Source organism: Miniopterus schreibersii, assembly GCF_964146895.1.
Source record: "Miniopterus schreibersii genome assembly, chromosome: 7".
In the NCBI taxonomy this organism is placed as follows: domain Eukaryota; kingdom Metazoa; phylum Chordata; class Mammalia; order Chiroptera; family Miniopteridae; genus Miniopterus; species Miniopterus schreibersii.
Genome location: NC_138108.1, coordinates 40,636,270 through 40,656,928, shown reverse-complemented (window position 1 = coordinate 40,656,928; position 20,659 = coordinate 40,636,270). Strand labels below are relative to the sequence as shown.

General features: G+C 34.3%; 1 protein-coding gene across 1 annotated transcript in view; it reads right to left on the bottom strand.

Annotated features, from left to right (window-relative positions):
- OLA1 (Obg like ATPase 1) overlaps window positions 1-20,659 on the bottom strand; it is a 121,448-nt gene that overhangs the window by 93,804 nt on the left and 6,985 nt on the right. Inside the window, exons 3-4 of the mRNA XM_081143537.1 lie at window positions 12,256-12,399; window positions 7,476-7,603 (exon numbers count right to left, since the gene is read on the bottom strand). Of these exons, the coding sequence (XP_080999663.1) occupies window positions 7,476-7,603; window positions 12,256-12,399 (272 nt within the window). The remainder of the gene's footprint in view (window positions 1-7,475; window positions 7,604-12,255; window positions 12,400-20,659) is intronic.

The window sequence follows — 20,659 nt, the reverse complement described above, 5'->3', positions numbered from 1 at the left end:
CTATTTCTTCCATCAGTGCTACCTTCATCTCTTTTTAGCAAACACAGACAAAAAAACTAAAGGAACTCACTGGAATCTTACTGTTAAAGCTCTAAGCAATTTAGACATATAAATTCAAACAGATACAGAGGGATAGTAATATAAAACAGAATGAAAGTGCATCTGTCATTAATAACAAAGGAGAAGGAAGAAGGGTTTTATTTTTCCTGGACAAAAATTCTAACCATCTGCACAGAAATCATCTACATAGATTATCTCAGTTCTGTATCGGTAAGAACTTGTCTGTCGAGTTTAAGAAGGGTGAAGGCTGAGACATAAGTGAAATCAATAAATAGCTTAAATCATACTGGGGGCTCAGGGAAAGACAAGTATTTTCTAAGAATTATAAAACTGGATAGATCTTTTAAAATAAAAAGAAATGACATTAAAATCAAACAGTACTATTAGCAGTTATTCCAAAAACTGAAACGCTCTATTTACTAAAGTAGACTCTCTTTTTTTTAAAGAAAAATAAGGAAGTAAATTCAAATAGCAACTAAACTCTACCATGTAATCAGGAGGAGAAAATAAGCATATATACTTTCTGAGCATCAATCTGTGCACTGAAAGGTTGCCAGTTCGATTCCCAGTTAGGGCACATACCCAGGTTGTGGGTTTGGTATGGCAGGCAACCAATCGATGTTTCTTTCTCTCTATTCCCCTCTTCCTTCCTCTCTCTAAAAAAATCAATAAAAATATTTTTTAAAAAAAAGAAAAGTAATTACTTCTGGAGACTGGAGGCAAGGGACAAACATGAAATTTTACTGTGAACAGCTGAATTATTTCCAATTTTGTTTATAATAAGCCTGAATCATTTAGAAAATTCTAAATATAATGAATATTTTTTAAGAAACAACATCTGTTTGGACATTTATAATCAAAAGGTAGAGTGAAATCTGATAAAACCCAAACTGTCTACTCATAAGGTATGAGGGGAAGGGGTATAAACACATAATTAAAAGTTGCAGTTTTATATGCACTATGGAATGATGCTTATTTTTTCTAAAGCACAAGTTTTTGTACCCTGATTGCATATAATTCAACTTATTATAAGGGAACAGTTTTTGATATCAAGTAGATGGCTACTGAATGATTATATCAAACAATGAGGGCTGGAATGACTTGCAAGGGTTTCCCTTCACTTTGACAAATCTGCAAAGGAATTTTGTTTAGGTGAATGCATTGTGCATATTAAAACAGCTGGTATAAAGACAATAAAATTGCTAAGAATATATTTGAAAGACTGTGCTTCTTTCCCTATCATTGTTCTTACTCTTGGGGAGGGTGGGGAGGAATCCAAATGAAATGAGATACTGAATTCTTAATGATAGTCTCTCAATCTTTTCATCTTTCGAAGTACAGCTTAGGTTAGGTGGCCAAAATAAGGCGCCCAGGATGAAAAGAGGAAGCTGGTTATCACCTCACCAAGAATACATAGACTGAGCAAGAGATAATTGCACACAAAGGAATTAGTTATTAGGATACAGAGGTATATGGGCAGTCCTGCCTTTCCTGCAGCCTTCCCTCTTCGCCTCAACAAGCACATTGAGCACTAAGTTATCTTAGGAATGCAAGGATCACTTTGTGGAAGAACAGACCATACAAACATAGCAAAAATCACTTTGTGGCAGAACAGACCATACAAACATAACGCTGTGGGAACAATCAAGGAAGTAACTTCTTCAACAACAGGACCCACTAATTTACTTATGTGAGAGTAAACTCCTTCACTAAATCACCCTGGCAGAACTATCCCGATTATCTCAGCTTAAAAATCAAACATTTTACAGAGATAGAAATAGATCACTGACAACTCTTGAACCACAAGATTCTAAGCCAAAGCTATCTCCTCATTGTTTTAATACAGAACTCTTGAGAATTTTATTTGAATCACTTGTCAAAATCTTACATTGGTATTTAAATTAGAAATTTTCTGTTTTAAAAATCAGAATACATATTCACTTAAAAAAAAGCCAAGAGTTTAAAGCAAAAAGAAAAGTCATCTATCTCTCCCTCCACCCCAACTCTATTCCCTCAAAATCTATCAATGATTTGACATATCTTCTTCAAATTTCTTTCTATGAGTATAACGTAGAGTTGAGCTGTTCAATACTGCAGCCACCAGCCACATTGTGGCCGTTAAGTACTTGAAATGTTGCCCATCCAAATACAGATCTGCTCTAAGTGTAAATTACACATCAGATTTCAGATGTTACCAAAATATATTAATAATTTTTCATATTGACTAAATGTTGTCATTTGTTAGATTAAATACGTTATTAAAATTCATTTCACCTCTTCACTTTTTTAAAAGTGGGCTATCAGAAAATTTTAAATTACATACATAGCTCACATTTATGGTTCACATTAAACTTCTGTTGGTCAGCACTGTACAAAGGCTAATAGTGCAGGTTTTGGAGCTGGACTTCAGACTTGCCTTAATGAGTACTATGTACTCCTGACTATACAATCTACCAGCTGTGTACCTTAGGCAAATTTCTTAACTTCTCTCTACCCACTTCTGGCTTGTTCTGAGAAATAAAATTCCTCACACGAAGCACTTACCACAGAGCTGACACATAGTAAGTGCTCAGTAAATATTTGATGGCAACAAAAAAGCAAAAACTATAACCTAATTCTTTAAAAATAATTACACAGCACCTGTCTCTTCAGAAGTGTCTCCTGATATGCCTATAGGTCACTATTATGCACAGCAGGTATTCTCTGAAAAAAATGTACACCAAACATTTTAATTCTCATTCCCTGTCTCTCCTCTCTCCTCTGTCTCTCTCTCTCTCTCTCTCACACACACACACACACACACACAGGAATCTTAAACATGCTAAACATTCAGATCTAAAAATGTACAAAAGCAGGGTGGTATGGTGGAAAGACTGGAAAGAGAAAGAACTTTAAAAAAGAAAGAGAGGCTCTCCACCCAATTTACTAGCTATGTACCCTAGGAAAACTACTTAACCTTTCTCTTTCAGTATCCTCATCTGTACAACTGGGATAACACCAATCCTGCAGGATGTTAAGATTAAACAGAATAATATATTAGAAAGAATCTACCACAGTACCTAACATTTACCAGTTGCTTAATAATCATTCCCCTTCTTTTAGAAATGAAAATAAAATGCTAACTATTCAGACACATGCTAATGTTAATATTGCTGTGCCACAACTGATAAAGCCTGTTCATACCCAGTAAGAGTAGCTTAAAAACATGCTAACTTCATAGTCATCTAGACTAGAGTCCCCACATTTTATCCTTGTATAAACTGGAGCTATAAATCCATACTACTGTATAATCGTATAAATACTCCAGAAAAGATAAGTACTTCCGGGGGAAAAAATCTAACTCTATGCCCTCTGTTTTTATTAAGTGTTGTAAGAGGGGTAAAAGATTACTTCCAAATTACTGCTTTTTATGCAAATTAACAGAAAACACTACACACTGAGCTGTGCCTCAGGTCTCTCCTACAAAAATGAAATAAATTTCAATTCAGAGCTAGGAAAGGGTTATCTCTTCTGATAAATATCGAACATATATGAAATTAGATAAGCCATAATTTTTCTCTGTGCCTGGGCTGCCACGATACTCAGTAGTAAGATTTATTCTCAATTTTAATATTTTATTTGGCATGGGTTATGCGTTATCATGTAGTTAGGCTCCTGACCATCCTACCATCCAACTCCCTTTACTTCTCACTCTTCACTAATCCACTTTCATCACTTCCCTGTTGTTTTAATGTATTTTATTGTAAGACAGTTAAAATTCTTTTTAGAAGTCAGCACAGCAAAATAATAAATGCAACTGAAGTTTACACAAGAAGTTCAAAATAAATCCACAGGCAGAAAATTTAACTTTAAAAAGCCAACTAGTGAACAGAACTCAATAAAGAACAGGGCAGTATATCCCATCCCATATTACCAGCAACATCCCACAACACACACATGTGCATACACACAACAATTTAGCTGAAAATAATCAGATTGTATTTGAAATTTTGTTTTCTACAATATACATAATCATATACTTTATAATTTACAGTTTTGTAAATCTGAAGCTCCTGTATGTTTCTAAGTAGGTAACAAAACTGACCCATAGCTCAGAAAGCAGAACTCTTATTTCCAACCTATGAGGTAACATCTCTAAGTAACTTGTTGAGAAACTTTAATAAGTTTGTTGTTGTTTTTTAATATATCTTTATTGATTTCAGAGAGAGGAAAGGAGATGGAGAGAAAGATATAGAAACATCAATGATGAGAGTCATTGATTGGCTGCAGCCCGCAACCCGGGCATGTGCCCTGACCAGGAATTGAACCCCAATTGCCTGGATCCTAGGTCGACGCTCAACCGCTGAGCCACACCTGGCTGGGCGAGAAACTTTAGTAAGTTTTATCTATAAATAGCTTGACAGCAGGTACAGGGGAGCTGTCAAAGGTGCTGTCCTTCAGATAGCACACACACATACCTTAGCTTCCAGCTGAAATGCACTTCAAATGCCAGCTTTAAAAACCTAAGGATTCAGTGGAATCAACAGCTCCATTATGTTTGAATATTTAAAAATCTAATAATAGGAAATTATATTGCTTCTAAAAATTAGTAAAAACAAGTCCCATTGACTTGTTAAACACTTAAAAGAGGCGCTCCATAAATAATGTATCAAATGAATAAGACAGAGTGATCTACAGACTTAAGACCAAAGCAAACCTGTCAAAATAAGTATTTACATTTAAAACAAAAATTATAAATTTTTGAGACAATGTATATATTTACATACATCTAATAATACAGGGAAGTAAATAAGGTGAAAAAATTTTAATTTTTAAAAATTAAACTAATGGAGAAAAACACAGCATTAATAAATTAAAATTCAGTAAAAAACCAAAATTCCTGTTTATAATTTTTCTTTCCCTAAACTTTCAGAAGTTCTAATGGAAAACTGTAAAACTGCCCTAAACACTAATACTACATATCATCACTACACTGCCGCTTTCCTTAGTAGTTTTAAATCAACTTTCTAAAATGAAAATAGAGAAACTAAAAAATATCAACACAAAATAATGGATTTTTTTCTCACCAAAATAAAAAATGAAGTTAAGAATTAAAACGAGTTCCAAACATGTGGTAATAGGCAATAAATAAACAATTCACCAGTAAGTGTTAAACAATCCAACAATGTAATTACACATTTATTAATACAATTATTTAATGTTTATTTCTACCTCTAGGCTAGAAGCTTCATAAAACCAGAGAATATATTAGATTCTGCTAGATATTTAATTAATAGGTAATAAATACTCAAGTAAACTGCTATTTCTATTGACTTAAAGATATCTGAAGAAAATAATCTTTCAATAAAAAATATAAAAGATAAAATCTTACTTCACCCTCATGTTTAATAAGCATATTGCTAAAGACGAAAATATATCATAATTTGGAGTTAAAGAATTTTCCATTTTCATACCTTGAAAGTAATCACTTTATCTTTTTAATCTCTATAACTCTTTTACTGATTGTAATTCTATAAATTTTTTTAAAAATTCTAGTTATGAATGTATCATTCTGTGTTCTATGCACTATAATTATAATATATACTATTCATTCAAAGATGTATATTTTCACAGTTTAACATCTCTGAAATCAATCACTATAACAAAGCATGGTATCTAGTTTGTGTTTTTTTCCTTTCTTAATACCTTTAGTCTCACTAAAATACAATAAAGTATGTATAATCCTAACCAAATTCATTTTCCCCTGAGAGTTAGAAAAACATATCAGATGAATATTATACAAGAGATAATAACACCAAAGACTTTAATGGTTTCAGGCCATTATCAGGATTTTACCACCACCCTAAACTACTCTAGCTCTCAAAATTTTAAGTCAAATGTCCCTCTCTAACCACACACCCCTTACACACAGCGTATCAGTTCTTGAAGCTCATCAGGAAATCAGATCAATGAGCCTTCCACTTTTCAGTCCTCTTCTAGTCTCACTCCTACCCTGTGTTAAGCTCTATTCCACCTGTCGGTTTAATCATGCTTACAGCCAAACCTTCAGTTCTCTTGCCCCCATATTCCTGTCATACCTGTCCTATCAATCATATTTCCTTACAGACATTTCCTATATGGATGTCCTAGGTATACAAATTCAAAACACGGTCCCAAACAGAACTTACCAGCTCTCTCCCAGGACTTGCTGCTTCTTCTATATTTAACATCTCAGTGAATGACATCAAGATTCATTCAACTGGCCCAGCCCAGAAACCTAGGAGTCACACTTGATTCCACCCTCGCTTTGAAACTCTCATGTCAGTCATCAGAACCAACGAAAAAACAAACTGTCAGAAAAACAGAGGCTCTCGCCAACATCCAGGGCTTTAGGTAATGCTATGCTACAAAACTGAATTCCACGCCCTCCCTAACTCCCGCCCACAACCTTATTCTTTGCCTGCACCACAAACCCTTCTAGAAGATGTCTCCATACCTTCACTCAAGGTGAAGCTACCTAGATCAATGCTTCTCAAACTATCTGTGGTGAGCTTTTGTGAAATACAGTAAAAATGAATTACTAGGCAAATGAATTTTTTCAAAAAACATACAAAAAAGTAGCACAATTTTATTAAATTTTTATGACAAAAAATTAGTCAAACTGACATAAAATTTTCTAGATGTTCATCTTCAATTGCTATAGGTATGTAGTCGAGGACCAGTAACAAAAACACTAAACCAGACCACAGCTGGCCCCTACCTCTAATTTGTTTCTTTGTTAGCATTTATTTTCTCATTATAATACTATTACCATAAAGTGCAGTCTTAATCTGAGCCTTAACCTAAACCTTTCTGTTTTGTCAGAGAATTACTATGTTTTAGCTTACTTTTGTGATCAAAAGAACACAAACCAACACATAGTTCTATCTGTTTTCTCTCTTTGCTTTATATCCCTCTCTCCATTAAGGACTAGCTGATCTATAGTTTCTGCTTAATCTTTTCATTTCTAATAAATAACCTGGATGTCCTTCTCTCCTCTGAAATAATGGAATTCCTCTCCTCTATCAATTCTGCCTTCTCAACACACGGAAAAGCAAGAATGCAGAAAAGTTCCACAAGTTAAAAAAATCTCAAAATGCCTCTACAATTAACAAAATTACTTCCATATAGAAACTTCTCAATGACTCTAATCCAGAACAGGGGATAGACTTAAATTAGAATATAATATCAAAACATATACTTGCTATGGAATAAGCCCTCTCATATGGAGATTATACTAAATAACATTAGAGTCACAATTAACAGGTGAATCCACAATTCATCTTGTGAAGCAAAACAAATCTTCTATTAATCAGTCATTTCTAATTTTGAGCAACAATAGAAAGAAAACATTGATTATAATGAAATCAATCAGTTAAACAGACAACTGTACTTACGTGTTAGATGAAAGATTCCATCACAGGCACTAATATGAGATAAAAAGGCATTTCCCAGGCCTTGTCCATTGTGAGCTCCTTTTACAAGACCAGCAATATCCACTACATTTAGAAAGGCAGGAATTTTGCTGAAAAAATAAAAGATGGTTTTATTGTAAAACAGTACTAAGAACCTATTTATTAACCAAACGAATTTCCGAAACATTTTACATGAATTCTTTCTTTTTTTTAAAATTTTTTTATTTAATGATTTGAGAGAGAGAGCAAGAGAGAGGGGAGGAGAGAGAGAAACATCGATCAGTTGTTCCACTTATTTATGCATTCTTTGGTTGCTTCTTGTATGTGCCCTGACCAGGGATCAAACTCGTAACCTTGGTGTACTGGGATAACACCTAAGCAACTGAGCTACCAGTCCAGGACCTAATTCTTTCCTTTCTAAAACAATATTTAGAAGACTCAATAATGATTTAATAAATGAATACCAAAAAAAATAAATAAGAAATAATCTCTTTTAATACATTAGAACTTTCCTAAGAAAATGAAGAAACAAGTTATAAAGCAGAGTAGCTGTTTTTATTGTGTCTCTAAAGATTAAAACTCATATCATTAATTTTACTATCCTGTTCTATTGGCACATACACACACACACACACACACACACACACACAAGCAGTGAAGAACATTTCAAGAGTATACTGATATAATGCAAGGTAATCATCATAGAATGAGCCAACATACTTTGTGCCAGGCACTGGACTAAATGCTTTACATGCATTATCATTTCAAAGTTCAAAGCAATTCTATCAGGTAGGTGTTATTTATTAAACCTACTTTACAGTTGAGGAAATTAAGCCTTTGGAGAGTTAAGAAACTGGTTGCATACAGAATCACTCAGCTAGTAGTGACAAAACTGGGACTCAAACATAGGATATCTGGGTTTGCATTTAATCACCATATAGATTATATAGCCAAAAACTGCAAGTAATGATGTTATCCAGTTATCATCACAGTAATGACCTACTTGTTAAAACCAGCAACAGAATTAGATATATATACAAAATAACCTTTGCTTTGCTCAAAGTAAAGGTACAGTTAACATAAGTCAGAAACCAAGCTAGGAAAACCAGTCAGCCATGTAGAAATGCAGATTAAAGTCTATGAGTAAATAAAGCTAATTTCAATGTCATATGACAAAGGTGTATGCTATAAAGTATATGTATGCACGTATGTATTCTTTGTCAATTTTCAAAAGAGTATTCATTTTTCAGAATGTCACTTTCACCACATACAACATAAAAGTTCCACAAAATACTTCCCTATTATCTGCATGGAAAGTGAATCCTTTTAAAATAATTGTTCTATAAAAAATTTTTATACAGATAGAAATTACTTGACAATTGTTATCAGCAAATCCACAGGAAACATACATAAAATGTGGTGGGTTTTTTTGTTAGATACTGTGGTTGCCTCCCCAGCATCCTTTGCCCCTTCTCTTGGTAACTATATTGATTTTCATTTGGCTAGCCATACCTCCCCAGGGTATCCCAGAGCTTTGGAGAAATGGGCTCTACCCCTAACTCTAAGAGAGTGGCATGTAGCTTAGGCCTGTACTAGGAAGTTTAATCTCATCCCCTAGTCACCATTAATGATTCTAAGACTTTCACCTTGCTCCATTTGCCTAGAAAGACTTAAGGAGATTTGCAAGAGAGGCTTAGCAGGGTTCTGGCTCATCAGTCTTCTGAGAGAGCTTCTAGAAGCAAACTCCTTTTCCTTTACTCTGAATGAACATGGATGAGAAAGCATGCAATTCCAAGATTTGAGAAACATTCTGTGACCACAAGGAGAAAGCAATCTTATGATAAGCTGATAAAGAAAGTAAAATGGAAAGGGAAAGGAAACCAACTCTACACAACTGAGTTGCTGAAACCAACACTAAACACCACCCTACCTATTATTAACTCAATAAATCAGCTGTTTAAGTCAGTATGTTTAAGTCAGTACAAGCAAACTCATCCTAAATGATATCATTTCTAACAACTAAAACCACCCATATGATAAATATAAAGTTTATTAGCATGGATATGAGTGGAAAGGCACTGAATTTGAAATGAGAAGCCTTGAGTTCTATTCTTGGTTGACATTAACTGTGTGACCTTCGGCAAATCATTTCACCTTTCTGGGCTTCAGTTTCCTTTTATGAGGAAACTAAACAGAACAATCTATAGATTCTATTTTCTAATGAAAATGAGTTTCTTAATACTGATTCTTGACTTAAGGTTTAAATTACTAACACAACTTCTCAAAAAATAAAAACTTGAGCCCTAATTCAATGGTATTTGATGACTGTACCAATGATTTCATGACTATTTGAGCAAATAATATTCTTACCAAACTTTCTTGAGACTAAAACATAAGGTTAAAAATATTTTTAATCACAATAGTATAATGAACACAGAACACTAAAGACATTTTTATGTTTGTCTTCAATAGAAACAAGATGAGTAGGATATTCTTTTGATCAAAAAAATCTAAACCCTGGCCAGGTGGCTCAGTTGGCTGGAGAGTCGTCCTGCGCACCAAAAGGTTGTGGGTTCAATTCCCAATCAGGGCACATACCTAGGTTGTGGGTCCAATCCCCAGTTGGGGTGCATACAGGAAGCAACTGATCAATGTTTCTCACATCAACTGTTTCTTTCTCTCTCTCTTTTTTTCTTCCTCTCTCTAAACATTAATAAAAACATAACCTGGGGTGAGGATTTTTTTTAAAAGTCTCAAAACATACAATATAACAGAGAAGTTTGAGGTAGCAAGAAAAAACAGTATGAATTATTGTCCATTCTTTATTTGCTTGACCACAGAGGCCAAAATCCATAAAGGTATTTAGTAAATGTTCACTAGTAAAGAGAAAGCAAGGGAAATTTTAAGAAATTAATTTCCTCAATGCCTAAAATTTCAACAAATTTTTAGTCCAAGAGCTTTAATATTATTCTCTTCATGTCTCTGAAAAATTTCAGCAATGTCACATGACCACACAGTCCAGGAGTGGCAAGGGCCCAAACAAGGAGAGAGAGAAAGGGGAAAAGGCAGCACAACAGTAGCCGAGGTCCAATGCAGGGTCCAAATCAGGTAACAACCCATTAGGGTCAAGAGATTGGCTACATTATAAGGGACCGAGTAAATAGCACATTACCAGGACAACTGAAGAAGTCTAAATGGAACTTATGAATTAGAAGGTAATATTGGATCAATGTTAATGTCCTGATTTTGACGGGTTTACTGTGGTTATGTAGGAGAGTGTCTGTATTTAATAAATACAAACTGAAGAACTGAAGTGCAATGTGGCATCAAATCTGCAAGTTATTCTTGAAGATTTGAAGAAATTTACATGAAGTGTATATAAGCATTCTGTGTGTATTTTGCAGCTTTTATATAAATTTGAAATAATTTAAAAATAAAAAGTTTTTAAGAAGGACACCAAAGTCCCCTTGAGGGACTAATTTAAGGGATATAATTTGAGCTATATTCAGTGACTGTGACAGATTATAACCCACTGCGTATGAATAAATACATGAGTAAGTAAATGAAGATAAGAAAGTGCTTCCTTACAGTAGAAAGCCAACAAATGAATGAAGAATAACAGAATTACAAAAGCACCATGTGACTATCATCATAATAATAATCAAAAAAATCAGTGAATGCTAAAATCAGTGGATAAAAGTTGGAAAAGTGACTGAATTTGGTATATATTTTGTAGTTAGAAACTCGTAAGAATTGCTGATAGGTTGAATGTAGGGGAGAGAAAATGAGGAACCAAAAATAAATCTTGGGTTTTGACTTAAGCAACTGAAAAAATAATAAGGCCCTTTAATGAATTACAGATGTCTTGAGGAAGAACAAATGTGACACAGGGAGAGTGTAATCAGGAGGTCCACTTTGGATATGTCAAGTCTGAGGCACCTGTTTAGTCATCTAAGTGTCAATATCAAGAAGGCAGTTAGATACATGTCTGGGGTTTAGCAGAATTCAGGGTTGGAGATAGAAACTTGAGAATTATTCAAAATAGTGAAAAACTAAAATCAAACTAAATTCTCAATAATAGGAAAAGTGTACATTCATATAATAATTAGATTTACTTTATGTTTTTTAATCTAGAAAAAGATTAAATAATACCCCAAGTAAAAAAGTATCCTATTTCTATAAGTATGTGTGTACACATTCAGGGTAAAATATAGAAAAATATACCTTGAAAGTATTTATTATATTAAGGTAGAAGTATAGGTGATTTTTACTCCTCTCTTTATACATTTCCATATTATCTGAACCTCCAACAAGAAACCTGTATAATCTTATTTTTTCTAATTAAGGAAATAATACATACTTGTTATAAAAATTTCAAATACAGAGGAATTTAAGAAATAAAGTAAAAATCACCTTAAAATTACATTATTCAGAGATAATCATCAACTTGTGATCTTCATCTCATACATTTTCCTATGAATACACACATACATGTATAATTTTACATAAATGAGATCATATAATAGAATAAGTGCTCCCTCTACTTCATATTCCCCAGAAAAAAATAACTGCAATGTTAATAACCAGACATATCCTTCTTCACCCTTATTCATGCTCTACTTTACTTTGCAACCCAAAACAATAATGCTACATTAATTTTAGGAAATAAAACCTCGTACATGATTTTAAATATATCACTTACAGATATTTACTCAGTTTATACAGAGCGACAAAATAAACAGTGGCATGAAGATTTTCTTACCTTACTGGTTTGTGGTACTGGCAAAGAAAATCAAACCTTTCATCTGGCACAGGTACTCTGCTCTCATTAGGATCAATAGTGCAGAACGGGAAGTTCTCTGCTGAAGCCTGGCTATTGGTTAATACATTGAAGAAGGTAGATTTCCTAAAATGAATACAAACAATTTAGTCAATTCTTAGGCTAAAACTGAGAAAAAATTATCTAATTTCAATACTCAAATAAGATCCATGAGAGACCGGCCAGGCGTGGCTCAGAGGTTGAGCGTGGACCTAGGATCCAAGAGATAGGGGTTCGATTCCCGGTCAGGGCACATGCCCGGGTTGCACGCTCCATCCGGGGGCATGCAGGAGGCAGCTGATCAATGACTCTCATCATTGATGTTTCTGTCTCTCTCTCTCCTCTCCCTTTATTTAAAAAAAAAAAAAAATCCATGAGAATTATAAAATCAACCTGGGAAGGGGGTGAGGAGAAAGAACACATTTTTACTAACAGAAATTAATGAAATTTACAACAATGCAGCTCATGATGTATAATTAGGTTATGTTCCTATCTCAGTCTATTTGGAACTTGAAAAGCATTTTCCCAAAGAATATTTGTTATAAATGATTACTATTCCCATATCACACCACAAATCTATTTAATTCCTCAAGTATCTGGTAGTGCCAGTTTATCACTTCACCTATTTCTAATACAATCTTCTCTAGCATGAATATAGATAGATGTGCACCTAGTTAGGTCAATCACTTCCCAAGCATTCTGAATTGGGAACTAGATACTAATTGTCTAATAGGAAATGGGAGGGTGGAGCTCAGATTCCCTCCTAATTATTAGTACATAAGGATTACTGCTAAGTCTAGAACTGTGAATTATGAAAGTCAAAATGCATTTTTTTCAAGGTATATATAAATTTTAAAATCTATTAAGAATGAATAAATTGGTCGATAATTTTCTAATTATCTGATTTTTATCAGGTATACATGCTCAGAGAATGCCAACTCATATCAACACTAGCCACATTTTAAAAAATATGAGCCATGGCCAGTGTGGCTCAGTTGGTTGAGCATTGTCCCATGCACCAAGAAGTTGCCCATTCAATTCCTGGTCAGGGCACATGCTCACATTATGGCTCAATCCCCAGTAGGGGGTTGCAGGAGGCAGCCAACTGATGTTTCTGTCTCATTGATGCTTCTCTCTCTCTTCCTCCCTCTCCCTTCTTCTCTAAAAATCAATAAAAACGTATTTTAAATAATTAATTAATTAATTAATTACAGTGTCAAAAATCATAGATTAAAATCCAAAACAAAATGGAATTTTAAAGGTTTGTGGATCAGTTTGTACTACTTTTCAATTCCATCAGTAATATAGGCACATTACAGTGACTTTTCCTTGCTCCAGAAATAGAACTGTAGCACACATGAGAATTTAAAATAAAAATTATTTATATAATTTTTATTTAACTGGACGAATTGAGAGAGTAAAGGATTATATGAGAATTCTGAGGCTAGTGCTTGCTAACTATAGCTAGACATGATTATATAAAAATGCTTGCATATAGACCAAATAGGATAACAAAAGAATATTCAAAAGTAAAATGACTGTGTTAGGATGACAGGATTATGGATGATTATTATTCTCTTTTCCAAACATTTTTTAAAGGTAAAAATGTCTATTAAGATGAGTTCTAAGCCTACATTCATCAGGAGAAATTACATTCACTACTGATTGAACTTTTAAACCAAAGAACCAGTTCATTTTTTTTTTTAACTGAGAATCTTGTAAGAGAGTAATAAACAAAAGGCAACAATCAAGGCTTATCTAACTGCTACTGGTGAGAAGTATGTTTTGGAAGGAAGATACTTAGAACTTATACCTGTCTATAGGTCTTTAAATATTGCTCTTATATCACATTCAGACTAAACATTTCAGGAAAGTAGTAGAAATGTTTGATAAAATAGCCACTTAAATCATTACTGGTTGCTTAGAGCACCATTGGTCAAACCAGTAGCTTTCAAATGCCTGCCTATGACAGAATCGGCCGAGAATGTAAAGGCATGCATTAACCAGGCCTCTTTCAAGATCTGGTATAGGCCCCAATATTTTAAAAATAACTCAGGTGATGCCACTGTAAAGTCAGGTTTTAGAATTACAGGGCTATATTCAGACTCAGCTAATAACCCACTCAATAATATTGACCATTGTAGAATTTATACTGGCAACCTCTAAGTCTGGTAACAATTCTAGAACTCTAGGAATGATAATTAAGAGGAAATCACTAGTTTCTATAGAGCTAGTTTAATTTCAATCCTGTTAATTTAAAATAATCTGTATATTTATAAAGTTATAGTTAATCTACTTCCAGAAAGACAAAGCTTAACACATTTTTTAAATGAACACATATAATAGTGCAGATAATTTTTAAAAAGAGAACTCACATTCTGACTACGATCTGTAAATACCACCTCCATTAAAAATAATCAGGACTTCTTGGAGAAATGGCTAATTCCAGGTCTGGGACCAGTAATATACAAGATGAGTCCCAAAAGATTTTTCCCAAGGGAAAACAAGGAAGCTATTAAAGGCCTTAGAGTCTTATCAAAAGCACTCTGGAGCCAATTTGAATAGGGTCACTGGCCAAAATGGATCAATCTGAGCATCAATAAGAATAGCTACAATAAATAGTAACAAATCAATTTTCAATCCAAAGTTGGGTATCTGCGTATGTAGAGGGCTGACTTAAATTAAAGGCAGATTTTCAACTGTGCCAGGATGGGTGCCTCTAAGCACACCCACCCCCTCAAACCCCTGTTGTTCAAGGATCAACAGTAACTTCATATCCACGAATTGTTAATAATCCTCAACAAAACAAAACAAAAACTCTCTGTGGCCACCTTTAAGGGATGCTAGGTGATGCTATACTTTTAGAGTAACAAAGAGTTCGTACTGATATATTTTATAGATATATTCCAGGCAATAAAGGATAAAAGAATAAAACACAGAATACTACCATTTTGCAACCCCTAAGAAATTAATGGAGCTGGGTAATTATCACCAACGATAGTTAATACTGCAAAAAGGGGGGAAAATAGTACCTCCTAACAGTACAAGTATATACGCCATCTTTCACGTACTCTGGACATAAAAATTATCTAATAAAAAATTACCTAATATTAACCTGATCAAGCCTTTAGATATTACTACCACTTTACAGGGAATGCAAAGGACACAAGAAGATATTAAATGATACCACATAGATGCAATGCAGTCAACAAAATTCAGACTTTGGAAAATTCTATAGACAACCAGATTTCTTCAACAACTGGGGGAAGGAGGAAATTCTGCTTCTGGGTGAGATGCAAAAGCTAACAGGAGATTAGAACTCTCACCCAGAACTAGAAAAGCCATATACATACAGAATACAGAAAGCATTTGAAGGGGCTAGGAATCTGGGAATGCTTGAAAAAAGCCTTAAAGAAGTACTCTGACCTCCACAGCCACTTTTACCCTGGAGACATGTGCCCATTCTAGGTAGAAAAAGAGGCCCAGAACCTAGGCTTTGCACTCATGGAAAGATGATGCTGGAGGACAGAGAACCCAGCAAAGGATTCAGAGGAAACTCAGGGGACCTCAAGAACATAACCAGAACCTTCAGGATATTTCTCCCAAGAGGGAAAACTACAAAAGTGTGCTGAAATAAATGGCGACATAAATTGGTCTACCTTATTCCCCTTCTCACAAAAACAAATAGTGATACTTAAGTTGCCAGAAGAGTCCATGCACCTGTCCTTACTTATCTAAAATATAACTAAAACATTGTATACCCATAATGAAAACATTACAAAATAATGTTATAATAAAAATACTTAAAACAAAATTTAAATATATTAATCCAAACACTTATTAGAACACTTGTGCTTTTTCATAGGAGGGAGGGGACAAAAAAGTGCAGTTGTATTTTTGTATACTGTAGTTTTCAAAAACCCTTTCATTGGTATTACCACAGTCATAGTAATGCAACATAAAAAGACTGCAAGGACTTTATGGAGTTATTTTTAAATTTATGGCCATTATGAAGTACAGCATGTTTTACTGTCTATGTGGACAAAAATATGTTTTATAAGAAAGAAAAAAGTTTATCCCTTCAAATATATCATATATGGTAAAAATATAGTAAAAGAAAGTCCCATTATCTCTTAGGCCAAAAAAATTCTTACACACAAACTAGACTTGGAAGACAAATCTCCATTTTCGCAGATCATCTAATCTTGGACATGGATTTTAAATTTCATAAAGTCATCTATACCTTCTAATAGCTTTTTAAGTACAAGAAGAAATAAAGAAGAAAAAGGAAACATTTCTAAGGATTATTACTATAGGCTTCAGTGGCAAGTTAAGACATTTTGATCTATTCAAATCTATTAAAGAAAAGCCTTGAAAAGCAAAGAATTTGAGAGTTTTTGGCCTAAGCCTGAAGTGTTAAAAGCCCACAAAGCTTTTTGTGAAGTGAGGGTTTTCCATACACACACACACACACACACACGTATTTAAAGTCATTATTTTTTTCCTTAAGGTTATTACTAAAGATTGAAAGTAGACGGAAGGTTCAAAATTGAAGGAATCTCTGTTTTGCAAGAATGCATTTATATAAATATTATTTCAGCAATGATAGCATTAAAAAAAAAGAGTGGCTAGACTTAATGTATGACCCCTCCATTTAGGACCTAAATAATTTTGAAATTACATACTTTACTGTAATAAGTAAATCTGACTGAACAGGTGTTTATTCTAAAACCTTATGCAAAATTACAGTATGTATTAGGAAGTCAGGACACCAATGCAAATCCACAGCACTCTGAGTTAACCATTTATACAGCATACATCCAAAACATGAAAAAAAGTATAATATTCTTTCAAAATATTTTGAATTTAGATATAACTAAAATTTTTTTTAAGTATTCTTCTGCTAGATACAGAAATAAATACAGATGACAGAAATAAATACCAATGTGTGTACATGTGGGTTCGTATAACCACATATATGTCCTAACAAGTCAGAGGGCCTAAAAGCAGTAGCACATCATGAGCACATATCATACCTAGAGCCCGGATCTTAGTTTCTAACTACCATTCTCCAGTAAAAGAAACCTGGGCTCCCTGGAATCAAGCTGGGAAAGGAAAAATACAATGTTAGTCTAAAACATCTTTTACCATCAGAGAGTAAGAAAGTACTTTTTAAAAAGGAAAAATAAAGCCCTAGCCAGTTTGGCTCAGTGGGTAGAGTGTCCACCCTTGGACCTGGGTTCTGTTCCGGCCAAGGGCACGTACCTCGGTTGCAGGCTTGATCCCCAGCCCTGGTCGGGGTGCAAGGGGAAGGCAACCAATTGATCTGTCTCTCTCACATCGATGTTTCTTTCTTTCTCTCTCTCTCTCTCTCTCTCTCTCTCTCTCTCTCTCTCTCTCTCCTCCCCTTCCCCTCTCTCTGAAAAGCAATGGAGGAGGGAAAAACTAAAAAAAAAAAAAAAAAAAGAAGGAAATAAAAATGATGGGGTCCCTGGCGGTATACTTCAGTTGGTTGAGCATCAACTTGTGCACCAAAAGGTTGCAGGTTCGATTCCCGGTCAGGGCACATGCCCAAGTTGTGGGCTTGGTACCCAGTAGGGGCCGTGCAGGAAACAGCCAATCAATATTTCACTTTCACATCAATGTTTCTCTCTCCCTTCCCCTCTCTCTAAAAATCAATAAAAATTTTTTAAACAAAATGATAGGGCTATGTCAAAGGAGGCAACTTAAAAGTGCTCCCAATGGCCAAAGCCAGAACAATCTGAGTGACAAATAAACAATATTGATAATATTGGGTTATAACCCAAAGAATAAAACAAATTTCAGTGATCCCAAAGGGAGCTATATAAAAGACTGAATAAATAACAAAATGTGGGGGGAAAGACAAATCTTCTTTATAGGAGAATTCCAAATAATAAATGTAAAACAAATAAGAAAAGTAGAAAGTCACCATTAAAACACCACTAATAACTGCTGCAGGTAAAATCCACTGAGGAATGATAAAATTTAGTAGGAGAAACTTTAAAGAGAAACAGGATATCTGAATAGCCTCAAAATATCTCTCCCCATAATATTAAATAATTTACTGTAGTGGTTCTAACAAATGTCTACAAATTCTTTGATACTCCTTCCTTCAGGAAGTGGTGGTTAATTCCCTTCCCATTGGGTGTGGGTAATTTTATAATGAAGAAATCTGGCAGACACCACCTTAACGAAGTGATCAAGATTAATATCACCAGTAAATACGTCTGTTGTGCTGATATCATATATCCTTCAATTATGACACAACTAGAAAAGGCACTTTATCTCCATAGTATTCTTCCACAAAAGTCTATAGCATAATTCCTGATAACAAAACGTATTACAAACCTACAGTAATCAAAACAGCGTGAAACTGGCATAAAGATAGACCAGTGAAACAAGTAGAGAGCCCAGAAATTAACCCTCCCATACATGGTTAAATGATCTTCAACAAGTATTCCAAGGCCACACAATGGGGAAAAGACTGTGTCTTCAACAAATGATGCTTAGAAAACTGGACAGTCACATACAAAAGAATGAACTTGGAACCTTACCTTGCACCATATGCAAACGTTAACTCAAAATGTATTAAAGATCTAAACATAGGACCTATAACTACAAATCTCCTAAAACATAGGGGGAAAACTTCATGCCACTGGCTTTGGCAATGATTCTTACATATGACATCAGAAGCACAGAAAACAAAAGCAAACATAGAAAAATGACACTACATCAAACTTAAAAACCTCTGTATATCAAAAGAAACAATGAACTGAGTGAAAAGGCAACCTTCAGAATGGGAGAAAATAACAGCAAATCATATGTCTGATAAAGGGTTAATATTCAGACTATATAAAGAATTCCTATAATTCAACCACAACAATACAGTAATCTTTAAAAACAGCATTTAAAAAATGGGCACAGGACCTGAACAAACATTCCTCTAAAGAAGATACACAAATGGCCAACAAGCATATGAAAAAATGCTCAGGATCACTAATCATGAGGAAAATGCAAATCAAAACCACAATATGATACCACCTCACACTCATTAGCATGGTCGCTATAAAAAAACAACAACAAACAGAAAAAATAACAAGTATTGGCCAGGATGTAGAGAAATGGGAGCTCTAGTACACTCTTGGTGGAACATAAAGTGTTACACCTGCTATTGAGAACAGTATGGAGGTTCCTCAAAAAACTAAAAATAGAATTACCACATGATTCAACAACCCCACTTCAGAGCATTTATACCAACAAATTAAAAGCAAGATCTTGAAAAGATATTTGCACACCCATGTTCATTGCAGTATTGTTCCCAATAGCCAAGAGGTGGAAGTAGACCAAATGTCTACTGACAGAATACTGGAAAAAGAAAATGTGGTATATATGTACAATAGAATATTACTCATCCTTCAAAAAGGAAATCCTGTCACATGCTACAACATGGATAAATTCTGAGGACATTACACTGAGTTTAATAAGTCAGTCAAAAAGGTCATATATTATGTGATTCCACTTATAAGACATACCTACAATAGTCAAAATCATGGAAACAGAAAGTAGAATGGTGGTTGGCAGGGGCTGGGAAAGGGAAAAATGGGAAGTGCTGTTCAATGGGTACAGAGTTCCAGATTTACAAAGTCAATAGCATGAGAAAATATCAACTCAAATTGAGAGACACTGGATATGTAGCACTGGATATGTTCTAGATCTTGATGCAGGTACTGGTTACACAGGTAAATTGATATGTCAAAACCTGATATGTATGTTTGAAGTTTGTGCATTTCACTGTATATGATACCTGATTAGTATGTTTCAAAAGTAAATGATTTTTTCAAAGGTGTATATTGGAAAAGACAGTGGGAAAACTAGTGAAGTCCAAATAAAGTCTATAGTTAATAGTAAATTTAAAAAATGAACAGAAAAAACTATCTGAAATTATGTGGTGATATAGCAATAGAGGCCAGAATTGTGAAAAAAACACACCATTAAAATTCAAAGATTTAAAAGGAAATCAATCTATGAAGTCACACAATTACTGCTGATATAACAACAGGAAAGAGTGAACAGGGGAGCAGATATGTTGTCCAAGAGATTAATTAAAACATACTAAAAAGGGAAGGCAAATAATTCCAAAAATCACAAATTTCCATAAAAGAGCAGGCACCCTGGAATGTTGACAAATATACAATAAGATTTAAATTCATTTAAAATGGCTCTGGAGAGTTTTGCTTCCCCTTCTAATAAGGGATTGCCCTCCTGCCAACAAAGACCTAGAAAACCAGTTAAAATAACAGTTTTCAGAGAGGACAGTATATAGGAC